We start from the raw sequence: 26,834 nt of genomic DNA on the forward strand, positions 1-26,834 counted from the left end.
TGTAGCCCTACTTCCTAGAACTTCCAAATGAGCCTGCACAGGTAGAAAACTTAATGTTTTCATTAACTGTTTTTTTCTTTGGTATCGGAATAAAAGGTGCATGTATCTGTTTCAAAACACTGATATCTAACAGAAATTTTAAATTTATAGTCATTAACTACACAAATACCCTTACAATGAAGGAGGTAAAAGACTGATTTAAAATGGATTAACTTTTCTTTACTGGATTGTGCTCCTTTATCTTACCTTATGAAATTATTATTCAGCAGCAAGTATTAGGGGGTTTTAATAAATAAGGAGCCCTAATGCCCCAGGGTCAAAATAGATCCTCAGTAATATTAATTGCAAAACTTCCTTAGACTTCATTGGTTTCAAAATTTCACCAACAGGTCACAATTTAGACTCAGGGTAGAAATTCTCCCGACCTTTTATAAAATCCATAAAATAAAACAGAAGCTTGAAGCAAAAATAAGATTTCTTATAATTCTTAAAGTTGGTACACTAATTTTCGCAGTTCGACGTAATAAAAAAGCCTGGTTCGTATTCATAAATATATAAATTCCAACAAATTCTGATAATCTTACTCACAGGCAAACAGAAACAGAGAAAACTTTATAGAGTTCCTGAAGAGGAGAAGGAAGGACACAGAATAATATACAAAACCACGCCTGTGGCAAACATTAAATCTAAGTGATCTGTAAAATAACATACACAGATAGTAAGCCACATTCATTAAAAAATATCAAATGATCTTTACACAGTAAAAATGTCTTTACTTTCAATAAAGGCAGCTAATACAGCTTTGTAAAATTTTACAACAGGTAGGCATATTGCATAAATACGTGCACTGCTACACATATACAAGTCTTTAGGCAATGCACAGTAAGAGATCTCAGAAAATGAACGTATGGAGTTCAGAACGTGCAGACTGTGAGCACCACAGTAAAACACCCAGTAGACTGAAGTCCACCACCTTAGTCACAAACAACTAACAGTCTGCAAAATACATTCACGTGGTCGTAACGTATCGCCTTAACCTGGGAAATCTCACAAAGTCCTTAACATTGCAACAGGAGTGATTTTCACTTGGTACAAATCAAGGAAATTCCATCACAGTCAGAAGCTGTACATTGATTTACACCAATTAAGAGTCTGGCCAAATAGACTTAAAGCTGTATTTTAAATGCAGCGTATCAAATAAATGTTACCATAACGGAAAACACGTATTTTGAGAAAAATGTACTGCTAGAGAAAGTGAACTCAGCAGAAAAAATATGTTAGATATTGTATAAGCAGTATATGTTAGATATTGTATAAGTAGTATATTATCCCATATCCTAATATATTGAAGAGATACAGATGTCCCGATGGTCTTTTAAAGCTCAGTGTGAATACCAAACCCACACGAGTTTTTAATAGTGTAAAAGCTTACTAACTAATAAACAATTAACACTGCAAGTAAAGGAGACTTCGATCCATAATGATTGCATTGTTGTTTGATTGCACCAAACAACAAAAATATTCTCACCTGATAATACTCCATCAAAGGTGTTTCTTTTACCAATGCTGGTGATGGGCAGTTCCTATGCCCACGACCACCCATCGCTCACTCCTGCAGCACTGGAAATCTGGTGATTTCTCCCCAGCAATTAAAAGCCTGCATAGCTTCTAGTTTGTGAAGGAAACTAAACAAACAATTTGATTTTTTGCAAGCATTGGCAGCAATAAAAAATCCTGCGTACTTACAGACAAGCCAAAAGAGTCCAGTTACTCCAAAGTGGCCACAGGGCGCCAGACGACGACGTTCCTGAAAGCCTGCACCGCTCTGCGGCTCACGCTACCTGAGAAACGGTCCGGCCCCAAGAAGGTCACAGTCTGGACGGACTGCAGCCTCCCAAGGACCACACCAAAGATATTCTTCTCACCCCAGTGGAACACACTACCTTTTCAGGTATTTCTCGGCTGCAGAGCTGTTCTAGGAAATGGCTTAACCAAATCTATAACCTCCTCTAGGTTTAGGTCTGGAGATTCAATTCTTGCAATTCAGGGGTATCACTTTTCCTGTTCACAGTCTAAAAACTGGCAAACTGGCCAGGAACACAGACAGGCTAGATCTGTGTAAATTTGAAAATTCAAAAGGAAATTAATTAGATTTAATAGATTTGGAGGAATTTATTTGAATGATAAAAAAATCAATTATTTAGCATCTGCAATAATTTTTACTTATAAATTAGACTAACAAGTTACAGAATAAAAATCCGCCTTTAATCTAAAATACCAGATAAAACATGAAACAAGAATTACCCTTATATAACTTACTCAAAGTTATATACTTAATAATAAAACAGAAACTCAAAAGAGTATTTTATCAAGTCATTTAATTTAGTGTGTTCGATTTTAAGCTAACTTTTGATTTATTTTCCTATTGGTTTTGCTTTCACATATACAAACAATTCTAGCACTAAAGGCAATATCATATTAGAAAATTATGACATTTGATGGTCATTAGTCTTTTGTTGTAAGTAGTTTATACACTATTGAAAAGTCATTACAGTAGATAATAAATAATTGTGCAATGTCTTAAAACTGTTTAACAATTGAAAATAGGGAAAAAATAATTTAAACTGTAAGAAAAAATGTAACGTTCAAAGCCGTTTGGACATTTTTTTGAGAAGATGTGGACTTCTATTTAATAGATAAGACTTTTTCAATGAATGTTGCCACTGAAAATCTGAGATCGGTAATTTTTAATCTCCTGCCAGAAAAAAACAGCTGGATATGATCACGTGCAATCATACCTGTCCTACGTGTGTCTTTTTTTCAAGTACACTGTTAGGTAATGAGATGGATTTTGTCTTTGATAAGACACCAGCACCCAGGGGACCACGGGCAGAAACCCAAAACCCAGCGCGAGGCAGCTACGACAGGAGACGCAGCAGCCAGCACGCACCGTCCACCTTCAGACAGAGCTGCTCGTGCCTAGAGCCCGCGTGGCACCTGCCTTTCACAGGAGGTGGTGGAGACCCACGGGTTATGCAGGATTTCTCTTGAAATGAAGGAGGAGCAGAGAGTCACTTGCATGCTGTATTTCTCAGGCACTGGCTAACTAGAAACAGGTATTCACCTGAAATTACGACTAAAGGAAATATACCTTCCTTATGGTGTTAGAGGGATAGATGCTCAGCAACATCCCGCTCCATGCCACAGCCCCAGGAGGGGACCCGAGCCTCCCTCCGCACCCATCTGCTCCTTCTTATCAGCTTTTTGCTTATTAACATAGTTTAGCCCTTTGTAACTGCACGGCACGGAGAACTCGCATCCCTGGCGTAGCTGACACTGTGATCACAGTGGCGAGATGCTGTTTGCTCTAGTTTAATGTAATATTAGAGTAAAACTTGCAATATGTAGTTAAGTTTCAATGCTATAGATGCAGAAAATAACACCCAGATATATATGTTTTAGGATACACTATTATTTCTCAAATGGATAACGTCTTTTAACTATTAATATGTAATGTATATTAATAATATTTCAAAATCACTATTCTTTCAGTTCAACTGTGTATACTTTTACTATACTGAATAAAAAGCTGAAAAGAAGTAATTAATTGGCAAGCTAGCACCTACCTTTAATTATGGAGAGCCTACTTCTAGCACTAACGGTCATGCTGCAAATCCTTAGCTTCACTCACATTACAACACTCCATTTTAACTCAGAGAGACGGCTCTTGCTCAGAACCACTTCTGGTTTTATTCTGGACCATCGCAGGTGTGGGCCTGATATCTCTCATACTACAGCAAATGGGAAGATTTCCCGGGCTAAAGCCAGGCGAGGTTCGACAGCATTAAAAAGGTTGCAGAGGTAGGGAGAATTCTCTGAAATACAGTCAGAAATAATGGCAGTATATTAGTATTACTATTAATTCCTATTCTATTTTATTCTATTTCTTCAGCAAAATGCCACAGGAAAGGAGCGGGGCGTGAAGCGAGGAAAGAATTTGAATCCAACCCTGATGGGTTCCCCATGTGAAGCTGTTCCTGACCCCCCCTTCACGCCCCTGTGCTCTTACCATCTCTGCATACTGCACAGGCAGCGAGGACCTTCGCTCCGACAGACTGGTCCCCTGCCCAGGGACGCCTGGTGGAACCAACACCTTCCTGGGCTCTACCTTTTTGCTGTAAGCCATATGCCCTTGAAGTCAAACTGCCGTTGATATTTTCCTTTTTTCCCTCTTCTACTGTTGACGTTATTTTTGTTACATCGCCGTTTGGTGGTTTCGTATAAAAGGGATGAGCTCCAGCAGCCAGCAGTTTGTGCACATGCTACAAGTAGGCAGAATTTGTCCTGGTGACATCAAACCCCTAGCAGAAACAGATCTATTACCCCTTCTCTCTCGCTCGGCAAGACAGCTGCCCTCAAGGTATTAGCTTCCCTGATAAATCACTGACGTGTAGGAAACCTGATTATCCCGACGTGGCAGGGGTAGAGGATGCTATCGAGCTGCAGAAGAACATGGAAGAACAACATCCATGAGGCTTATAATGAAAGATTTTTGATATACTGGAGTAGTTAACAAAAATTTATTGCAAGAGATAGTTTGTCACTAGATTTACAGTTTCAGAGAACATGGTACAAAACATAGTGCATCAGCTTTGTCTAAACATTAAATAGGTGCAAATACACAAAGATAAAAAAACAAAAAGTGGATACTTTACAACATAAGTTATAGAACTATAAATATATTTTATATACATTATACATATTCTAAGACATGATTTTTTACTTATATAGAGAGAGTTCATATTAGTATCAGACTACTCAGTGCTTTAGTTATAGTGTAGGTCTGAACTTTACATGAACGTTTGCATCATTGTACTTACAGGAAACGCTTCCCAAGGAACGAGGAATTTTAACCAGTTTGTTTCCCAGGACTGTTCTGCAAAGCCGAGGGGACCGTGGAAACGGCAGGAGCGGTGGGCTGCAGGCTCCTTGCCCCGTCCCCGCGAGCCTGCCCTAAAAGAGGGGCTGCAGGGGAATGACGGCCGGGTGCGGGGCCAGCAGGGACGGGAAGACGGCGTGCGGCAGCGGGGGAAGCGCCAGCTGGGTCGGGTGCAGGACCGAGGCCGGCAGCAGCGGCAAATGCGGCGGGGCGACGAAAGCCGCGGGGCCCGCCGGGCAAAGCCGCGGTCCTACCGGCAGGTGAGGTAAAGGAGCTCTGGAAAGAGCTGGGACCTGTGAGAGGAACTGCTGGTGGGGCTGGAGAACCTTCACGGTGCTGGCGGCGGCGTGCTGCTGTAGGATGGTGTGGTGGATGGTGGTGACGGAGGTAGAACACAGCGGCGGCTGCAAGGGCAAGGGCTGCAGCGGGGAATCCGGGGGCTGGATCGCCGGGACGGGGAAGGTGAACTTCACTTTGTTGGCCAGCATGTTCTGTGGCACGATCTGCTGATACGCCTCGGACGGGAGATCTTTGAATTTTTCGTGGTTATCCGCAGGGAATATCAACGTCTGATCGGGCAGGGTGAAGGGGGCTAGTAACTGCTCGGTAGTCAGAAAGGTCTGAGTGTTCACGTGTGCTTCTTTGAATGGCAAGGGTGGTGGGCTGCTAAATATGCCAGGGCTACACTGTACCCATTCACTCGTCACCTCACTTATCTTCTCATGCGGTAGGGACTCGGCCAGTTCATAATGGCAAAGGTAGGATTTCGGAGGAACTTGTTCCAAACGCCTGTTGGGGAGGGAAACCTTGTAACGAGCTTGACCTTCACGACTGTGGACATTTTCTTTCTTCTTTTCATCTTGCAGAACATCCTGCGCGCCGGCAGCTGCTGGAGCACTGTGCTCGGGAACAGAAGCAGCAGAACTTGCCACGACATCAGAAAACATACTCGGAGCACTCTCCATCGCTGCACACGCTGCCAGTTTGTCGTTTCCCGACACGTGTGAACTATCGGTTTCTATAGGTGACTTGCTTTCCTCCAGCTGCATTGTTTCATCCATATCTTTTGCACCATCACCTTTGGGATCCACATTAGTTTCCTCTAGACTGTCTTGAGTTGAGAAGTCCCCCAAAATATTTACTGTAGAACGCGGAGAATTTTCTTTGGAAGGTCTGGAGGTCTCACCTCTTGCGTTCCTGTCAAGGAATACGCGATGGATTCTAGTTTTCCTTCTCCTGCGTTTCCCTTTTGCCTTGTGATGTGTACCTGAAGTACGCGCTTGCCTTAGATGCTCCTCTGCTGGCAACGTTTGTCCACACGAGCTTTCATCTGATGAAGAGGAACAGGTATGCTGTCTCCGCTTGTGGTGGGACTTTTCAGGCTCCTCTGTCAGAACGTTGTAACCTCTCTTGATGGACTGGTTTTGACTTGGACTCTTCTCCTCCCTGCAGCGCCCCAAACATTTATGCTCTGGGCTACAGCTTGACCTCCTGACTTTGCAGCTACAACGTGTTCTAGAGTACCTCAAGCTGTGCCTCCTGGAACTCGGAGCCAACTGCTTTGCCTGTCTCCGAGAGCTCACTTTGCTCTTTCTACGTGGCCGTTTACAACCGTGGTGTTGGCTGCTGGTTTTTGCACTCCAAACATCACACCAGCCTCCATCCCCGTGTACATGATGTGACGCAGACACGGCTCTCTTGTGACAGTTTTCAATGCCAGGTTTTTGATGCGACTGCAGTATCTCACCCGTAGCTAGCCAGATGTTCCCCATGTCATGTCTGCACTTCTCTGGGTTATTTTGGAGGTGCTGGTATTTATTGTCATCTCTGAAAACCATTTCTTTTTCAGTCACTGAGGACATCTCCATTTCTGACGCTGTTGTGTCCCCACAGTGATGATGATGACAATGACATAATTTTCTTCTCCTTTTCCGTTTTCTACTTTTGTGAAGCCATTTTTCATGGCCTTCTTTAATCCAGACTTTGTTATGTTTCTCATCTATCACAGTGTTTTGTCGTAAGTGATTTTTAGAAATGTGATACTTTTCTATTTTTCTAATCCTGAACGACTCATCCAAGGACACTTTATTTTGATTTTTTGCAAGATCACAACTTCTGATGAGGGAAACATCACTAATAAGGGGTATTGTATAGTTGCACACATTTTTATGCACTTCTGTTTCATAATCATCACACTCTGAAGCAGGTTTATTTGTAAAACCCGAGACTAAGCTATGGTCAGATTCAGTTTTATGGTACAAATGAGGTATGTTTGGCTGACGCTTGGGCTTTTCTTGGCTGTCGCTTGCTCTTGATGACTTGAAATCAAAATATAAAGGATTACAGCTATAAGAAATCGACGGGTCTGTACTTGTGTAAATTAACATTTCCGACGGCCACTGAAGAATATTGGATCCATGCTTGCTAAGAACAGGAACAAAGGGTTCACAAGGTCTCTTCCGCATGTCTGGTTTGCTTTGTGGGGCTCCACCACTACCTTCTGCAGGTGGGGATGGAACTAACGCATCTGCCTCCAGCTTTTTTATTTCCGTTTCAGTTGTGGAGGAATCACTGTTCCTGTCTTTATCATTTTCCTCTGCAACGTCCTGTGGAGATAAACGATCCTCCACCAGGGCCTGCGCGAGAGCCCTGCTTGCCTGCAGCTCGTAACTGCTGCAGTCCAGGGGTAGAACCTGAGCACTGTCCGCAACCACGGGCAGCGTTTGGTCCAGGAAGCCTGCTGCACTTGCATCAACACCATAGCCATCCATGTCGGAGGACACCAGCTGCCTTGAACGGGACGCAGCCGGAGTTAACATGGGACTCTCCAGCACCCTGCTTTCCTCACTGGCCAGCTCTTTTGACTCCTGAGCTTCAGAAGCTTCTGCTGTGTCTATGCCTTTTTCCACCAGTGGCTGAAAACAGTTATGTTTCTCCTCAGGGCACAGGACTATTTCTGCTGCTGAAGGAGATTGAAGGTTACATGCTTCTGGAACAAATCTACTTCTTCTGCTAAATCCGTGCTCCATAGATGCTTCGTCATTATACTCATAGAAAACGGCAGCTGAAGACTCCAGCTTGACCACTGCTTTCTTAGGAAAAGCAAAAGAGAACCCAACTCTATGTCCTTGAGCTCCTTGAAGCTGATCTCCACACTTGTTTGCATCGGATTTATTACTACATGCGTTTCCAGGAGTGGAAGAAATAACAGAAGCAACGTCTTTACAGTTCTGCGCATCGTGCGCTAACGTACAGCCGAAATCCTGTTTGTCGGCAGAATCTACGGCAGCGCTTTGTGGGGTGTCAGCGCAACGGTCTCGCACGGTCACTGTCGTGGATTTGAACATGGGGCCGCTCCCGGGAGCACTAGGAAGGGAAAGAAAACTCAGAGTCAGTACCTTTCAGAGAACCGCAGACAGAAGCAGGGTGTTACACTGGTATCTAAGAGATCTTCTTAAGGAAAGTGGAAGAATCTGTGGATACGTAGATTTAGAATATGAAAAAATGTCATATTTTATAATAAGATCAGTTGACTAGCAGGAAAAAAAAAAAAAAAAGAGTAAATATTGTGTCCCCAGTTCCTCCATGTGAAGTTATAAGCTGAAGGGCTAATACTCCTGTAAGGTAGTTGGCTTTTCCTGGACATACTGGCTGGTCTAACAAGAGACTGTATACCTCCTTAGAAAACTTGCTTCTCCTCCCAGTAGACCATTGTGGTGACAACAAAATTACTACAAACAGCAGAGGTTTTACATTCCTTTGTGCCACAAAATATATTAAAACAGAGGGTGCCTCACAGACCACTTCCCTCTTAGTCATCATCCTGGTGACTGCTGCTCTGCCCACGGGCAATCACCCGGCGGCTCCCACCCTATTGGTGTTCACAGACCGAACCGTCGCAATCTCAGCAGTTTCTTTCATGGAAAAAAAATATTGGGGAGAGTATTTCAGCTGACGGTAGTGCAGTAAGTGATTCATCCCTCTTGAGAAAAAATTTATCACTGTCTACTTCTGTTCTTCATTTCATGTCCTCTTCCCATCTGTTCTATTTGACTTAATAGGAAGCAGAGAGGAGCAAAAACTGTTTAAGCTGCCAATTTTCCAGGATCCACGGGAACTGCTCAGCACTAGGACTAATGCAGCTACGTGAAAACAAGATTATTTTGTTGTTGTTGTTTTAACAAAATTATTCTACGTTGCAGTGCAAAGCAATACTAGATGATGGGTCTCTGGGAAAACTTGTAGGTGTCGTTTGGGATCCCAAGTAGTGCTGAGATAAAGAATGATGAACTTACTCTATCAGATTTAGAAATTAATATAGAGGTTTTATGAGAACGGAGTTCCTCATAAGAATTCCTGCCTTGTCCAGTTCTTAATAAATTTAAAATATCTATTAAAATCCCACACATCCTTTCTGTAACAGAATAAAATGGTGACTTCTACAAAATCAACCTCGAAAGTACCAGTTTAAAAAATCCCGTGTGTCTGTCTATAGCACAACTCTAAAGGATGCAAAGTGGTAGTAAATGGCAACTCTAAATAGAGAAATAAAGCTCAGAGAGAAATTCTTCTTCAGGAACTAGAAGGAGGATATTAAAAAAAACCAAACAACCCACAACCAACAAACAAAACAGAAACAATGAAGACCCAAAAAATCTGTGCTTCACTAGCATGAAAAAAGGGAAACAATAAGCTTCTCTCTCCACTTTCTTCTAAAATATGCTATATTCAGATTTTGGAATATGTTTAGGGGGAATATTATATAATATCCTCAAGTATTAAATTTGGACAGTTAAAATACTGATGGAGGAGAAACAGTCTCCAGATGGGTTACCGTAAATAGGCAAAAAAATTCAAATCAGGTGTCACGCTGCTCATGTCCAACAGACCTCACCGCATTCACACCCATCCACCTGCTTAGAGAGACATTGTTCCAGCATGCTGCCCACCATCCAAACCACAGGGAAAGAGACTATTAGGCTACTACTAATCAAGAGCTACAAGTGGTTGGACTTCTCTGCTAGTTCATCTGGTGAGATGTAGGCTGGATAAAAAGAAAACATTTGCAAATGAGCATCTACTTTTTTGCTTCTTTCCCCTGAGATTCCACTATGAGAAGTTGGTACATATATGTTCAGTGGCTTGTTGGTGTCAAAACTGTGTCATATTTAAGTGAGAACACGGTCACAGCCGGCAAGCTCAATAATCATTGTAACAGCATGCCTAGATGCAGCACTCAAACGTATGACTAGCGAGGAGTCACTTCTGCAGAGGGAGGTAAACACTGCTGAGCTGGGGAAAAGGAGCACTTACCTCTAAATATAAAAAATCCAGTCATTGAAATTTAAAACTGGATTTCTGGACGCTTTCCCAGGCGAGCAGTTTGAGAACTAAATTGCAGAGATCTGTTACATTCTAGAAAGACAGACTGTGTTCCTCACCCCATCGATGAAGTAGTGTCAGCCTGCAAACGCGTGACCTACTTCACTCAGCTTTCAACCAGCGTGCCTGGTTTTATGAAATATATATGAAACACATCTTTTTTTAACTAAAAAAACATGTCATTTTAGCTCCACCGAAAAAGCAACGTTAAACATTCATCTCTGCACAGTGTGAACCAAATTACTGCACACATACTGCTTCAAAAACGCCATAAAAACGTGCATGTGGGGCTTCAGCCGAGGCATTCCAACAGCCCTGCGCCCCACTGCACCACCTAAGAGTGCAGGGATTATTTTTAAGTATTTTTTATGTTTTGGCAGCTATGCACTCACCACGTGGTCTCCTTCCTTAGCTCAGCCAGCTTGTGCAACCGTTGAAGGGCTTTTTCCTGTTTCCTTTCATCTTTTCGTGACTTAGACGCTACGTTACGAGCAAACTCCCTCTGTTTCAGTTCCTTCAGCCTCTGCAAGAAATAGTCATACAATGCACACAAAACTTCAGTCTCTGCAAGAAATAGAATCATAGAATGGTTTGGGTTGGAAGGGACCTCAAAGATCATCTAGTTCCAACCCCCCTGCCATGGGCAGGGACACCCTCCACTACACCAGGTTGCCCAAAGCCTCATCCAACCTGGCCTTGAACACTTCCAGGGATGGGGCATCCACAACTTCTCTGGGCAACCTGTTCCAGCACCTCACCACCCTCAATGTAAAGAATTTCTTTCTTGTATCTAACCTAAATAGTCGTGTAACGCACACAAAAAAACCCAGGGATGATAAAAGTGTATAATGACAGTTACTTTCTGGAAAGCACTCATAGCACGATATATTTTTCAACCTAATCAAAGTTAGGTTCAACAAATTCATACATTTCAAGTGAATAACCGAGACACACAGAGGTGCTAGAGACAGGTTGGCTAGGTCAGAGAGATTCCAGAAAATTTTCCTGTAGCTCTTGTGATTAACGTAGATCAGCCTCAGTAAGATGAAGCAATGTTCATCTACAATTTTGCTCTTCCCAAAACCCTTCCCCACAGCCTGACTGGTCTCTGAGACAGTAATTAAAAACAAGGAGGTCACCTCAGGTATTTTTCCACAAAGCTGCCCTGTAGTCCATCCATCTCCCAGCTGGTATGAAATCTCACGTTTTTCTGCCCGAGATGCCGGGCGTTGGTTATTGCAGCACCACGGGAGGTCCCTCTCAGTCCTTTTCTCCAGCCTCCCAAGGTCCCTCTGGACCTGCTCTGCCATGTTATCACTGTGGTATCATCTGCAAAGCTCCTGAGAGCGCTCTGTCCCATCCAGGTCATTACTAAAGACGTCGAAGGGTCCTGCCTCTGCAGCCATCCCCAAGGGATGTCTTGTATTTCAAAATGGGAAGATCTTCCCTTGGAAAGAGCTTGTTTCCTGCTGTGGCTGGTGTCCCACGCAGCAGCTAAGCAGACACTGATGTTCAATCCAGTATCTCATTCGATTTCATCTCCAGCCAGTTTCTTTGAGGGGAAATTAAAATGCACAGCTCTGACTCTCCACGCAAAAAGGGGATTTCCTCTGCTTTATATCACAGAAGGACAACAGGCAGAGACTTTCCTAATCCTTCATGTCAGCAAGAAGTATTCCTGTAAGTCCCGAACCTCATCGGTGTATCACTCAGTTGGCTCAGTGTGGCCCCAGTATGGCTCACAGTCTCGATGACATCGTTTTACGAGATTATAACCTCGTGACTCTGGGAAGAACCCAGTAATTTGCCACCGTTTTAGTGTCTGGGGGCTAACAGCCAGCCATGAACAGGGGCCACATGGATTTGTAAAAGCAACAATGAAATTGTTCGAGGGGTTTCGAGAGCTTTTCTTGCCACTAGTAGGCACACGTGAGATACACACATAATGGAGTCTGCAGAACTCTACAAGCACTGCTCTCCTGCTCTTTCTCAATTTTTCATTTTGCCCCTTTTTGTGATTTTTTTTTTTCTATTCACAGAAAAACATCCCTCACACAACATCATTCATTGACACACTGAATTTGTCTTTGCCATCTTGAGCGATGCTGATGCTACCTTGGCAGTCCCTTTAATGCCAAGGAACACGTATGTCGGAACATGCCGCGAAGCAAGCAAGCGCTTGCAGAAAAACTCGCACTACTGTCTATTTTCAATTTTTGCGTTGTTTTCCCAAAAACTGGATACTGCTTTAGAAGACACCCTTGATAGATACAGAGAAATAATTTGAAAGGTAATCACTTATTCTGTTATTTGCATTTTGTAGATAAAGTCATCAAAATTTATTTAATTGTGTTAATACAGTACAAGGTCATACATTCGCTCAAAACTGGATGTACAGTAACTTTTTCCCAAGAAATAAGGCTTGAAACACGAAGCGCCCTTGTAGAACGTTTCTTACTCCTGTGTGAATGTTTTCCTAAAGATAGTACGACACTGACCCTGCTTCTCACCAGCCACTCGTGAAACCCAAAGTATTTCATTTCATAGGTGACTTCTGAGTACTCAGAATACCAGAGAAGGGATGAAATTTGCTCCTTCCCCTCCCAGTTCTCCAGCCCTTGACATTTAAAGACAGGATTTCATTCCATTTTGTAGAGCTCAATGATTCTTCAGGTTCTTTTCCCCTCCAATGCATAAGGAAAGAAGCATGTCACAAAGCAAGAGAAGAAATGAGGCAAAAGGTGCTTTTTCTCAAGGTTAAAAAGGAGAAGCTGAGGTGTACACAAATCCATAATCGCCCTCCAGCAGCAGCACTTGACTGTAATTACTGGGACGATTACGATCAGCGACTCGATTCTGACCAGGTTTTGACCCCTTTTCTCCCACTGCTGGAAGTCAGCAGGACTCTGTGCCATCAGGAGTGCCCAGTTAACGCCACACCACATTTGGGGGTGCGGGTCGGGTCTGGCTCCGAGCAAACAGGGACGATGCTGCCGAAGGCTTTACCTGATCTTGGAGGCACAGAAGGTGCGTTTCACGCCCATCGCTGCCAGGCAAACGCCATTCTACCCCTCTGAGCCTCTCGCCAGCCCGAGCAGTCGTTATCTGCTTTGCACGTACCAGTTCTCATACAGAGGAACCGCTCACAAACGTCACGGAATTAAATTGTCCCCCCCGATTGCTAGAAGTAGGTGACGACGTGTAGGACAGAGGAGTCTGGCAGCAGCTTTGTGTGCACAGCCTTTGTGCTGGAGTGTCTGCTCTTCTCTGCTGGTGAGCTGCTCCTTCCAGAGCTCCCCTCCTGTCGGACCTCCTGCCAAACACACCGCCCCATTCCGTACGGAAAACTCTTCCTAACATAATATGAACTAGTTAGACAAGGCAATTTCTTTTTTTTCCTTGCAACTGGTATCTCCATCTTTTTCGTGAAGAGCTTTAACCACTGTAAGGATTACACCTAGGTAACTCCTGAGGACTTTATACAGCAAATACATATATATGAGTGGAGCTTTTCTCAGCTGAAACCACAGAACAGGCACCTGGTGCAAGTTAGTTTGACACTTGATTGGGCAGTTTCCAAAAATACTACTTCCTATACATAAAAAGCATCTAAGTGGGAAAATGTGCGTCCCCATTTTTGGATACTGTAGTTATTTTCCACTTGTCTGTATTTAGCCATCTGATAAACTATCATCACCTGCATTCCCTGACTGCACTTAGTCACGCCAGTGATTGCTAGCGCAGCATTTATACAGCCTTCTATTTGTATTTTGTTGGCTTTGCTCGTATTATGCAAATGAAAACGAACTACTACTCAATTATACATAAAATGCCATTAGTCCATGCATTCTGAGAATCATGAGGCCTCCACAAAACTTATTCAAAGCAAATTGTAGCAATAAAAAAACAAGTGTGCCTTACTCCTAAAAAGCATCTTTTTCTTAGCGTTTTTGCCTTTCCATGTGGCAGAACTATTCACCAACGCTAACTTCAATAGTTAGTTTAATGTCTGTTATGTTTGTTTGCTTCTATTAATCAGTAAGCAAATAATTAGCAGGCAGTCATACGGCATTTACATATGATTCCCTCCTGTATTCTGCTCTGCTTACGAACCAGCTCAAAACGCCAAGTCCTAGCAAGCCGAGTTCACCAAACAGTTCACAGTGAATAATTAAATGACGTTTCTCCAAGAGAACTAAACACCTTCTTCATTCTGCTGATACCCTGTACTGCCACTTCGAACGTGCGGAGCATGGACCACCGTCGTTTTGCAAATGACTTCCCTCAGCCCAGAGCAATGGGAAGCCTGATCCCAGTTATCCAGCCTTGCAACGGGATCCTGAAACTGGACTGACTTCACTGGGGCAGAAGCTGGATTCACAGAATCGTGAAACGGTTTGGGTTGGAAGGGACTTTAAAGATCATCCAGTTCCAACGCCCCTGCCATGGGCAGGGACACCCTCCACTACACCAGGTTGCCCAAAGCCTCATCCAACCTGGCCTGGAACACGTCCAGGGATGGGGCAGCCACAGCTTCTCTGGGCAACCTGTGCCAGTGCCTCACCACCCACAGAGGGAAGAATTTCTTCCCTAGATCTAATCGAAATCTGCCCTCTTTCAGTTCAAAGCCATCACCCCGTGTCCTGTCACTACACACCCTTGTCCAAAGCCCCTCTCCAGCTTTCTTGTAGCCCCTTTAGGTACTGGAAGGCTGGAAGGATTATTTCAACAAATCTAACTGCAACACTGGGCCCAAAGCAGAAATATTCCACCTATGTCTAACAAACTCAGACGGGAATCTTACTGCACACCCATTACATGATGCTGAGCCGAGGCATGCAAGCCCAGATGAAAAGGAAGACTTTACAAGCTCCTGTGTACCTGTGCATGAATGAAAATATGCACAAGACCACCAGATGAGGTCCAAACTCAGATGTGGCTGCATTTCACTCAGAGGCATATACCTCAGGCGTCCCCAGGCTTGCCATGAAAGACATCCATCATAAAAAAAAAAATAAAATCCTAAGTGGATCTCCAACAAGACCCCATTTCTGGTTACTTCACCCTCATCTTCATTTCCTCATTTACCACATGAGGGAGTTAACATGAGGGAGCCGCTTTTGAAAAAGCTCACGCTGAGTTTCCTAATTCTCCCTGTGTTTTATAACCTCCGAACCACCAGCCCAGATCCTGCTGCAGGAGCCAGGTGCCTGAAAACGTCCGTGGATCAAAGCCTCTCCAAAGCAAAGATGCACTATGGCATTAAGTGCACTTCCTAAATCACTACCACAAGGCTTCTGCCACCTTGCAAAGTGGTTGGTTTTTTTTTTTTTTAAACTCAAGATTTAAGCACTTGTAACAATAGCACTTCAAACTAATAGGTCTTAAAAACATAGAGGAGACATTAATTAATAAATATGCCCAGGAAAACTAAAGCATGTGAAGGCTGAGTAGTGAGACACAATATACCTGAATACTATGATACCAGCTGATAAAACGAGGAGGAAAAACCTCCAAAATCCCCAGCTTCAAATAATTTTATACCTTAAAACGTACAATCTAATGTTATCAGAACTGATTCTGAAGAAAAGCAGTGAAACTTATAACAAAGTTTGTGAAACCGAAGGGGAAATCCTAACAAGCACCAGCATTGATAGAGGCTCTCTGTAGTGTTAATCTTGCCCATAAAACCCAGCCACCCTCCCCAGCACAAAGGCACCACCTAAGCACTGCTTATTCAGCGAGGCTCTCGTAAACTTCTCGTGCAAAGCTCATCTCTAGTCTAGGAACAACTTTAATAGGGTCAAGAACCAACAGGAATAGTTTTTATAACAGCGGGAGTCAGAGAGATGCCTCTCAGGGGATTTCAGGGCAGTGTGGGTCAGACATTATTATGCTAATTTGCTTTTGACCTCAGATTAACAATTAAATTACCTGGACTTTTACCATGCTGAAAACACCTAGACCATAAATTCATTTTCTGATCTATGGAAGTATAAAATTAGAGAACTTAACAGCCATGACATCAAATTTTGCTTCTTTATGGTCTTTTTATTTTATCAGGAAAAATGACCATATTCCCAGCAGTCACTGAATCGTGAATTTTTGCTATTATTTGGTTGTAAAAAAAATCTCAACAAAACTTCCTTTTCTTGTCTCCAACTATATGGCTTGGTAGTTCAGTGCTGTTGTGCAGGTGGCACAAAAGTGGTATTTAGATTTATTTAGAACAAATTAAATATGTCATAGAATCATAGAAAGGTTTGGGTTGGAAGTGACCTTAAGATTATCTTGTTCCAACCCCCTGCCATGGGCAGGGACACCCTCCACTACACCAGGTTGCCCAAAGCCTCATCCAACCTGGCCTTGAACACTTCCAGGGATGGGGCAGCCACAGCTTCTCTGGGCAACCTGTGCCAGTGCCTCACCACCCTCTGAGGGAAGAATTTCTTCCTTAGATCTAATCGAAATCTGCCCTCTTTCAGTTCAAAGCCATCATCCCGTGTCCTGTCACTACACACCCTTGTCCAAAGCCCCTCTCCAGCTTTCCTGTAGGCCCTTTAGGTACTGGAAGGCTGCTAGAAGGTCTCCCCTTATAGCAGCCTTCCTTTAGGATTTTCTTCCCTCTAAATCTGCATGTGATATTAAACGTATTTTTAATTGTTAATAAAAGTTTTTTTGGGGTTGTATTCAGTTTGGTTTTCAAAAAAAATCTGATTACTGCGTAATACAGGGATTAAATGTGAGTATTTCTCAGCTCCCAGTGTTTATTCTGGAAGCTATTTCCCTTTCTCTGAATACTGCATGACTGCTGTTGATACACTTTCCCTGTTAACTGAGATGGTTTATTGCTTCTTTATGTGAATTATAGCATGACAAACAGAGCGACAACATACTCATTAGATAAATACTTGTCACACCAAACCAGATTAGCATCCTTTCACAAAGGGGACTGAGCTTAATCAATTATAAATAATAACTAGATAGATCAGAGCTCCCGTAACACCTGTAAACACTCAAACGAGGAATGAAACATGCTATTTAAAGCAGAAAATTTTGCTTACTAAGAAGCAAAATACACATATTTTCCTTCTGTCTTCGGTAGTTTCTGCAGGCGTGTATGTTTTATGGTTTTGCACCTGGAGACCTCTTCACTTTACACAGCACAACAGGGCAGCAGCCCTTCACTTGTGCTGTGCTCTCTGATTCTACATACTTTTCCTGACCATATCTTTCATATTATTTAAAAAAAAATAAAAAAATTCTCCCTTTCTAAAGATACAGAAAAAATTAAGGCTCCAACCAAAAAATACCATAATACAAGAAGCACTTACCCAGTTAGCACTACAGGCCTTCACTAGCAGCAGACAAACAAGGCAAATTATTTCCACACAAAAAGGAGAAATGTCAAGATTTCTCAATGAAATTAGTAACTCAACCACTCAAATAAGTAGGCTAAGGAGGAAATTAACAGACAATCATTTTTTTTTTTCATGCTGCCTGTATGGAATTAATTGCTATAATATGTTCCTGCAATAGAAGAGGAACAAGGGGGGAATTTTAACAGCAGCCCACAACTGCTTGACGGGGAGCAGCACGGCAGGGGGAGTCACTTCTCGCTAGTGGCGAGGAAAACTTCTTGCTAGGGTAGTGTGCCACTGGAACCCGTCACCAAGAGGGGCTATGGAATCTCCAACCCTGCAGAAATTCAGGATGTGGCTGGAAAAAAGCCCCATCTTAGTCGATGATCTCGACCGCAGTTTTTACAATTTCTGTCTTATGCACAGAGTCATCTCATCTCCTCCCTTTATCAGTGCACGGGCTGTACTGGCCACTCGCTTTAAGAGGCCAAAAATAAATAACATTGATCTATTGCTGGCTTAGGAATAATTTCCAGTTTGTTGCAAATTATAAGCTGCTTCTAACAGCCTCCGCCTACAGCTGTATGCATCTCACCTTACACTGCAAAACTTAAACCTTTTGTTAAAAACAGAGCGCTCTGCAAGTGTGCAACAGAACCACACTTTCTATGATCAGACATTAAGCCCTCCAGATGACAAGGAACACGCAGGTTGTGAATAATCCTTTTCCTCTCCTATTTCTACCACGAATTGCAGCCATAACCCCCTGATAGCCTTTTAATATTAGAAGAAATCTAACACATACAGATATAGCTATCTGCAGGATTTAAAAATAGCAAGTCCTCGGAGTCCATAACATTGCTGAATAGGTAGATTCAGTTGAAGTGAAACCGTGCTCTTCTTCCAGCACCATCATGGACATCATCCCAGACTGGGGAGAAAGTGGGGATTAATTAAGAGGAAGGGAAGGTTGAGATTGTGTTACCTGCCTGTCACGGGCCCCAAGAGAGATGGGTGATGAGAAGATGAGACTCTTCATGATTCAGGAGATTTTTGTTCTCTTTAAATGAATTGATGTGACGTAAATGTTCACAAAAAACTCTAACTTGCTCATGAGCATGCTTGAGCAATAGGCAGTAATTCACTTTGTGGTGTAGTCTGCAAAAAAAGAACTGTCAAACCAGCTTTTACATTCAGATCCTACAAATAGGTATTGGGTTTGCGTGGCAAGGTTTTGGTAGCAGGGGGGCTACAGAGGTGGCTTCTGTGAGAAGCTGCTGGAAGCTTCCCCCGTGTCCCAACACTGGCCAAAGCCGAGCTCGTAAGTGATGCTGGCAATGCCCCTGCAATAACGTATTTAAGAAGTGGAAATAGTTGCTGCACAACAGCAGCAGAGCAAGGACCTCACGCCAGAGCAGGTGGATGCCCGAAGGAGGCTGTGACCCCATGGGGAGCCCACACTGGAGAAGGCTCCTGGCAGGACCTGTGGAGCCATGGAGAGAGGAGCCCACGCTGGAGCAGGTTTGCTGGAAGGACTGGTGACCCCATGGGAGAGATGCAGCTGGAGCAGAGCATGAAGAACTGCAGCCTGTGGGAAGGACTCATGTCAGAGAAGTCTGTGGAGGACTTGGAGGACTGTCTCCATGGGAGGGAGCCCACGCTGGAGCAGGGGAAGGGTCTGAGGAGCCCAACCCCTGAGGAGGACGGAGCAGCAGAAACAACATGCGACCAACTGACCACAACTCCCATTCCCCATCCCCCTGCGCCACTGGTGGGAAGAGGCAGAGAACTTGGGAGCAAAGTTAAGCCCAGGGAGAAGAGAGGGGTGGAGGGAAGGTGTTTTAAGATTTGGTTTTAGTTCTCCTTATCCTACTCTGATTTGATTGGTATTAAATTAATTTTCCCCAAGTTGAGTCTGTTTCGCTCGTGACGGTCACTGGTGAACGATCTCTCCCAGTCCTTATCTCGACCCATGAGCTCTTTGTTACCTATCCTCTCCCCTGTCCAGCTGCGCAGGGGAGTGACAGAGGGGCTTTGGTGGGCACCTGGCATCCTGCCAGCATCCACCCACCACAAAATATATATTAAATACAAGTATTATGTTACACAACTGAAAATTCACATTGGCCTTTTTTGCTTTTGTAATAGAAAAAGTGAAATTATTTTATCATGACATATAATTAGTTTTTGAGACTATTTGATACTCGTATACGAAGCACCTTTTCTGTTAAGTGTCTCAAGTTCAGTTAGGTTTTGCTATGTAAGTTCATGAGGAAAAAATAAACAAAACTCGAGCTTAAAATGAAAACCAAAAGCAAATGAAAACCTAATTGTTTTCAAAATCATGAGGAAATCAGAACACTAAATATTTTGCACACTTGCACCTGTAATGTACATGAAAGCTAGTTATCTTTGATGAAGGGCTTACTAGTTAGTCTTAAGGACTGCGAAAGATACACAATGGAGCAACAGAAGGAAAAATAAACCTTCCTTTGCTTTCTATTCTTTTTAACGCTTCTCCTTCAGTTTTTTTTTTGCCAGACACAAACACATACTTCATTACGTGATGATAAATGCCCTTCCCAGCACAGTAAACCTCGTGTTTCATTTGACATCGTTCCGGTGCCTGCACATCTTCTGCTCCTTTCCAGCATCCCCTGCTGCAGGATTCGGAGAGCACTATGTCTTACAGTCGAACAAGACTCCAGGACTTTTGACAAATAACAGGCTAAGGAACATGAATTAAGACTTCTGTTGGTTTTGTTTTAAGATAACTATGTTTTCTAAAGTTGACTAAATGGCCACAGCCTTGCCATTGTGCAAAAACATTGTTTTAAGCCTGCAGAATTGCTGAATGTTGCATACTGAGTATTTCACCGTGATAGCTACTAACCACGTGTATAACAACAGTCTGATCTTATTGCAAGCTGTAGGATATTTTTTGTTAGTTCAGCAAAAAACAGCTGAATACTCCATAAATATTAAGGCCAAGAGTAAAGAAAACAGCACAGAAATACAGAATTAGCATCTCGCCTATCGAATTAATTTTACCAGATAATGAAAAGAACATAAAGCTGACACACACTTGTACATCTGTGGTTACATATGCTAGTCTCTAATTTAAAGGTATTTATTTTAATGACTCTAAGCCTAATTCTACTTCTCTTGAAGTCAGTGGAGAAACTCCTGCTGAGCTGAGGGAGAGCAGAGGTTTTAAATTCACCACAGAAATTTTCAGCACCACTTAAGGAAGCTCCTTCAGTCACAAGGATGAAAGACAAGATCAGTACACGACTCAAAGTTCTTTAAGGATCACTTAACGTTTACACCCGCTCCTGCATCGTTTAGGATTCTAATCCAAAAAAAACCCCATGTGCAATGTCAAGAAACGGTTAATCCAGCGTCGTCAGAGAACAGGGCTGGACCTCACACTTCTGGGAAGACAGAGGAGACCATAGATGGGGCTGCCCTCAGAGGCTGCTCCTCGCTGCTGCTCTGGAGGGACAACCCAGCACGGGTGATTTCAGACATGATGTGCCATTCCCTGGTCCCACGGCATTATCCACCACCTTCCTTTCACTCCAGCAGCGAGGCGTAAGCATCCAAAATACTCTTTCTGAGCCCAGCACATACAATATTTTCAAGTTTGACAGTTATGCTGCAAGCAAAGTATTCATTCATTCAGTGAGGCACTGCCTCCTGGTATTTTCCACCACTGAGTGCTAAATGTTGACGACCGCTTTGTTCTACGGCCAGTTACAATTTCCCATGCATAAATAACGAGAGCTTCACAACATCCCATCTAAACTCTATCTGGAAAGCTTTAAGCTGTTGGAAAAATCCTTGTTTGAGCAGCATTCACCTTCCATAAAGCATTTCACAGGAGCCCCAACTTCCTCGCCAAGAAGTCCTTTCAGAGGAAGGTCACCTCTATACCTCTTTGGAGAGGGCACATTGGCTTTCCCTTTAGAATGGCCTTCTAGTGGGAGATGATAAGGTTACAAAACGGACGGCTACATCAACACACAAGCACTGGGTGGCGCAGCTGTTAAAGCTCTCTTTCGCTTATTTTGGCGACTGCTTCCCTATTTTCTGCGTTAATAACATACCTGGCAGCTCCGAGATCTCTGAGACTTCATCCAACAACTCTTCACTCCAGTGAGCTCCAACATCTACCGGTGGCCACTGTGACCCACCAGCTCTTCACCTTGGTCAAAATGGTTCTCTGGGCCTCCAGCACTGATGTTCTCTGTAGGATCACGCTACTATTCTGATTACTCTTTACTGAAGGAGGACAAAATACCCTTTCTACAAGCTCATTAAAAATGGTAAGCAGAAATTTTTAGTCTATGTTTTCAGCCTCTTTGATCACTGACATTTTAGGAAAGACTGCCACAGAGATCGAAATGAACCTACCAAATCCTAAATCTTTCCAGTCTCTACAATGTGCACAATGACTGAAAATGAGGAATTAATATTTCCAGTCAGGTTCTCTAAACGATATTTTCCATAATCCTTGAAGGACACTCTAATAACTCTGATGGGCTTAAGGAGATACATGAATTCCCTCAAAGTGAGCTCTGTATTTTAATTCTTTGTCGGAGCTCAATCACAATCACTTTCCCATACCAGTTTTATACTGGATCACTGAGCTATTCAAAGCCTCTGTTCACAAATTGCTTCTCATCTGCAGGATCTGGTCCTTCCCAGAGATTATCCCAGGACCATGACAAGCTTCTTCAAAGAACAGATAAGATGTGACCAATGAAAACTGAGATAAGAACAGGCCTTTGCAAATTTTAACATGTATCTCACAGCCACAGCTAACTGACACTGACAAAATCTGTTATCCTTAACCCAGCCTTTAAGACTATTCACACAGACTCCTCTGAGAAAAGCACAAGATTAAAGAAAAAATTATTAAATATGAAGACTGCATCTCACAAGGCAAAATGAATTAATACCACCATTTGACTCACGCTTTCATTTTCAACTACGCAAATGAAACGTGTTGTAAAGCAACTTTGATATACATACCACTGCTGGTACCCTGAGTAGTAGATGTTGGTAGCAAGCAGTTATGAAAGCACATGTCTCTACTCATGTGTGTCTTCTACTGCATCGTTGTTTCTACAGTAACTGTAGAGCGAGGATGGATGTGTCACCACACCGTGTTAATAAAGTATTAAGTTATCAGTAAACCACAGCTTGGAGGCTGCTGAGGGAAACCAAGACTAATGCAGACCTCCAAAGGGACAGCACAAGGTCATAGCAGAGGCCTTGGCAGAGGAAGGAATGGGATGACACCAGGGTCCCAGGGCTACCAACAATGCGCTAGTGCTCAATTGCTGCTTGCTAAAGGAAGGCAACTTTAAAATGTGCATAAAGGTGGGGTTAGGGATAAAAAGAAAATGAAACATCCAATGTATATAAACCACATTATATATAGCAAATTTCACTACTATATGCAATTGGAAACCACTGGAGCACATATTTGTGCTAGTAAATACATTAAAATGACCCCAAACAGGCCTCAGAATGAGGAGAAAGAAACCACCAACCTTCACCCTCTTCCTGGCAAAAAGGAGGAAGAAACCACCAATATCAACATCGCACTCTCCCCCTTGAAGAACTCGTCGCGCTGACGACTTGTAACGACACCTCCCTTTTCCTCCTGGGAGGGCCGTAACACCAGAAAAGGATCAGACACCAGAGAGCTTTTGTATGTCGGCATCACCACCAGGAACGAGCTCTTACCGTCGGACAATATGGACTGTGTCAGCATCATTGTAATTGGCCTCTAACAATTCTTTCAGTAGGCTGTCAGGGCTTTAGCTGAACTAACCACCAACTCCTGACTTTGCACATGGCCCGTGTTCCTTTCACCCACCTAACTGCAAAGGGCGTTTGGTTGGGTACCCCAGGCTCGAGAGGGGCTGAACACACCACAGGGCTGATGACCAGTACAGCAGGTCCAGCTTCCCCTGTTAACGGAGCCCAGAAACAATTCACAGCAACGTCCCCTGCCTCAATCAGCTCCCAGCCTTTCAGGAGAGAATTTGCCTTTGATCAAGAATCATTAGGAAATCAATAAAAACAATAACTAAGTAATAACATAAAGCTCATTACCGAATGGAAACATACCCAAATCTCAGTCCACATTGTTAGAGGCAGAAAGCAGTTCCTCAGGAAAACTGACAATGCCCTTTTTTCCCTTTTCTTTCTGCTAAGAGCCAGGATGGCAATTCTCGATACAGGTTCTGAGTAACAGGTGAGCATCGCACGGGGACGACAGCACAGAGCGCTACCTACAGCGCCGAACTCTGAGATCTGAACTGCTATATGCTCAAGCTTTGATGAAAAGAAGAAAAAGCAGCCATAAAAAGCTATCTATCTGACACATAAATAACAGAGGCAATTAACTAGGTGGACCTTCTGTACATCTCAGCAGAAGACAGATTTAAAAAGTCTATACTCAACATGAAGGTATTGCTGGATAAAACATTGCCACAGAAAATGAAAAATATTTATCCTCTCAAGGTCAATGTAAATGTACGTTTAGGGAAGTTTAAAAAAAAGAACACAACACAGTGCCTTACTCTCTTTCCCTACAGCAAACTCAAAGAAACAAACAAAAGTACTCTGCAACTAAGAACTACTGGGGAGAGCTATGAAACCCTTGCCCGCTCTTCTTACAAAGACCAGAAAAAAAATAACCTTATTCTGAAAACTCTCAGCCCTGCAAGCTTGGAAGGTCTCCCCAGAGCGTTCTCTTCTCCAGGCTGAATAACCTCAACTTTCCCAAATAACTTGCTAAAAGATTACTGAAGGTGGAACTAAAGTAACAGCTACTTAGTTTTAATAAACGGGTTATAAGTTCCATAGTGGTTTTTATTCTCATCCAATCTTACTAACGTGTAACACTTTACTGAACAGAGGTAAACTCAACGTAGCTATGCCTTGAACAAACATCTTATGCTAGGGGTTTAGCACAGTTTTTTTTCTTTAAAATTTAGGAAGCATAATCAGATTCTGGCTGAAAAATTGCAAACAACTGTCTCTGTGAAAGAACACCATCTTTTATACCGACAGCCTTCCAGAATGTATACCAATGATTGCATTGAAAAATGGACACTAAACCCAAAATTTAAGGATCACTTAAGTAATTTTGCATAATTTTAAGTACCTCTAGTATTAAAATATCAATATTTTGCAGTGTCAAAACTTCAAGCTTTTGTTCAATGAGTAAAAGATGGTGGAGCGTAAGAGCAAAATTACTGAAAAACCTAAATTTGGATGCTTGGCTTCCCACCAGACATGCAAAGCCTTCCCCGGGACGCTGCACCTAACATAAGCCCCAACTGGGTCTATCCCTCAACTGCGTGCCCGTGTAAGCAATGAACGCCTCCAGTCCCTCTCCCTACTGACACCAGATCTAGCGTTTTCCAGAAGGCAATCAAGAGTTCTGACATGATTCTAGGCAGCAGCCTCTCACCCTTACAAGCAGCTCCATTAGCACATCTTTGACTCACTTTCCTCTCTTAACAGATGTTGTGGAACAAATCCCGTGTGCCTACAAAGAGTACACGTCACTTTGATGCTGCCAACTCTCCCTTCTGCCCGGGGCAGGATCGCTAACAATAAATCATTCTGTTTGAAGCTTCTACTGACCCTCAAGACACCAGCTGGCATCCTGTATGTAGCACATCTGCAATCTGTGTCCAGGTTTCTGCGTAGTGCCAGGGAAAGCATTGCCTCTCCCACTTCCACTCTGGAGGAATTCTCCAGTTGTTGACAACGTTACAGAACAGCTTAACTCTATCCACCAGCAGCAAATAAATGGCCGATGGGATGTACAATTCAGGAAAGCTTAAGTCATGTTACTTTTAATGTCCATTCACACTTAAATTAGGTGATGATTGCTTTTGTACAGTTCCTCAACTATTTCTGGTCTTTTGTAACGGCCATCTGAATCGGGTTTATGGTGGAAATATCTTCCATTTTCTCATTCCCAGTCCCAAAGGTAATGGGAGAACCTGGGGTGACAAAAATATTTTCTAAGAACTGGTCTTCCTAGTTCCTGCTCTCTGGGGAGTTGGCAGCTTGGTTTTCCAGGCTCAGCCCACCTGGAATATGAAAATGAAACTCTAATTACTACTGATTTTGATAGTTTTGCTTTTCACTCTTGAAAATCCTGAACTTCGTGAAACTGTTAATTACATCATCTTAATAGAGGTTATTATACTTCAGAGTCAACAACCTGAAGAGGAACGGTTTATGGGCCTCTCTCAGTTACTGTGTTCCCCACATGACTGCAACTTCACCATCTTCCAGGTCAGGGGGAGAAAAACTCAGATTCTGGAGCACGTTAGAGAAGTCATCAGAAAAAAAACAAAACAAAACAAATCAAAACACACCAAACTCTCCCAAATAATATTCTGCTACTGCACTCTCAGCAAGGGGAAGCAAAAGCACTCCCTTTAACTTGCATTGTCTTCAACGTGATTTGATTAGTGCCGGCGTAACTGCACCGTTCATCTGCTGACATGTAACCCAAATGCAGAAACCAGTGTTTTCTGGTAACTCAAGTACCCAAATACAGAGAGTAGTATTTTTCCTCGCCCAAACTCTATCTGTCTGATTGCAACGAATTCTACAGTGTAACAATTACTTTTTATTCTTTTCCAGGTGCTGGGGTTGAGTAGTACACCTGTACGACGTTGTCCATCAAGGAAACACAACTGCTCTTGACTTAGATGGCGGCAGCTGTCTGACGGTGCACAGCAATTACACCTAACGGTGAGGACGGGAAGAGGAGAAGCCACTATCCTCAGCTGAAGCTGGAGGGGGGATGAACGTAACAGAATCTAATTACCTGCCTGGGTTATGGCCAGTGCCCAACTGGAGTTACCACCCCCACTCCTAAGAAAGCAGTCTGGGAACTTCGATTATCGTGGTGGTCAAGGTCTTGGGTTTATATCTCGAAGGCAGCAACTCCAGCAACATAATTATATTGCTTCTATACAGACTCAAAGGAAAAAGTACCACCCGTTGAAGTACCATCATGTCCTGTAGCACACAAATGTTAATTAGCAGTCTTTTTTTAGAAATTATGAGATGCTCTAGTCCTGCACAGTGTGAGATTTGACGAG

The 26,834-nt window shown here is 43.1% G+C and overlaps 1 protein-coding gene across 1 annotated transcript in view; it reads right to left on the reverse strand.

Annotated features, from left to right (window-relative positions):
* Positions 1–5,013: 5,013 nt before the first annotated feature.
* Positions 5,014–26,834, reverse strand: part of ZNF804A (zinc finger protein 804A) — a 152,042-nt gene continuing 130,221 nt past the window's right edge. The window contains exons 3-4 of the mRNA XM_086615969.1: positions 10,714–10,844; positions 5,014–8,305 (exon numbers count right to left, since the gene is read on the reverse strand). Coding sequence (XP_086472095.1) covers positions 5,014–8,305; positions 10,714–10,844 — 3,423 coding nt within the window. The remainder of the gene's footprint in view (positions 8,306–10,713; positions 10,845–26,834) is intronic.

Source organism: Tauraco erythrolophus, chromosome 8, assembly GCF_009769465.1.
Source record: "Tauraco erythrolophus isolate bTauEry1 chromosome 8, bTauEry1.pri, whole genome shotgun sequence".
In the NCBI taxonomy this organism is placed as follows: Eukaryota; Metazoa; Chordata; class Aves; order Musophagiformes; family Musophagidae; genus Tauraco; species Tauraco erythrolophus.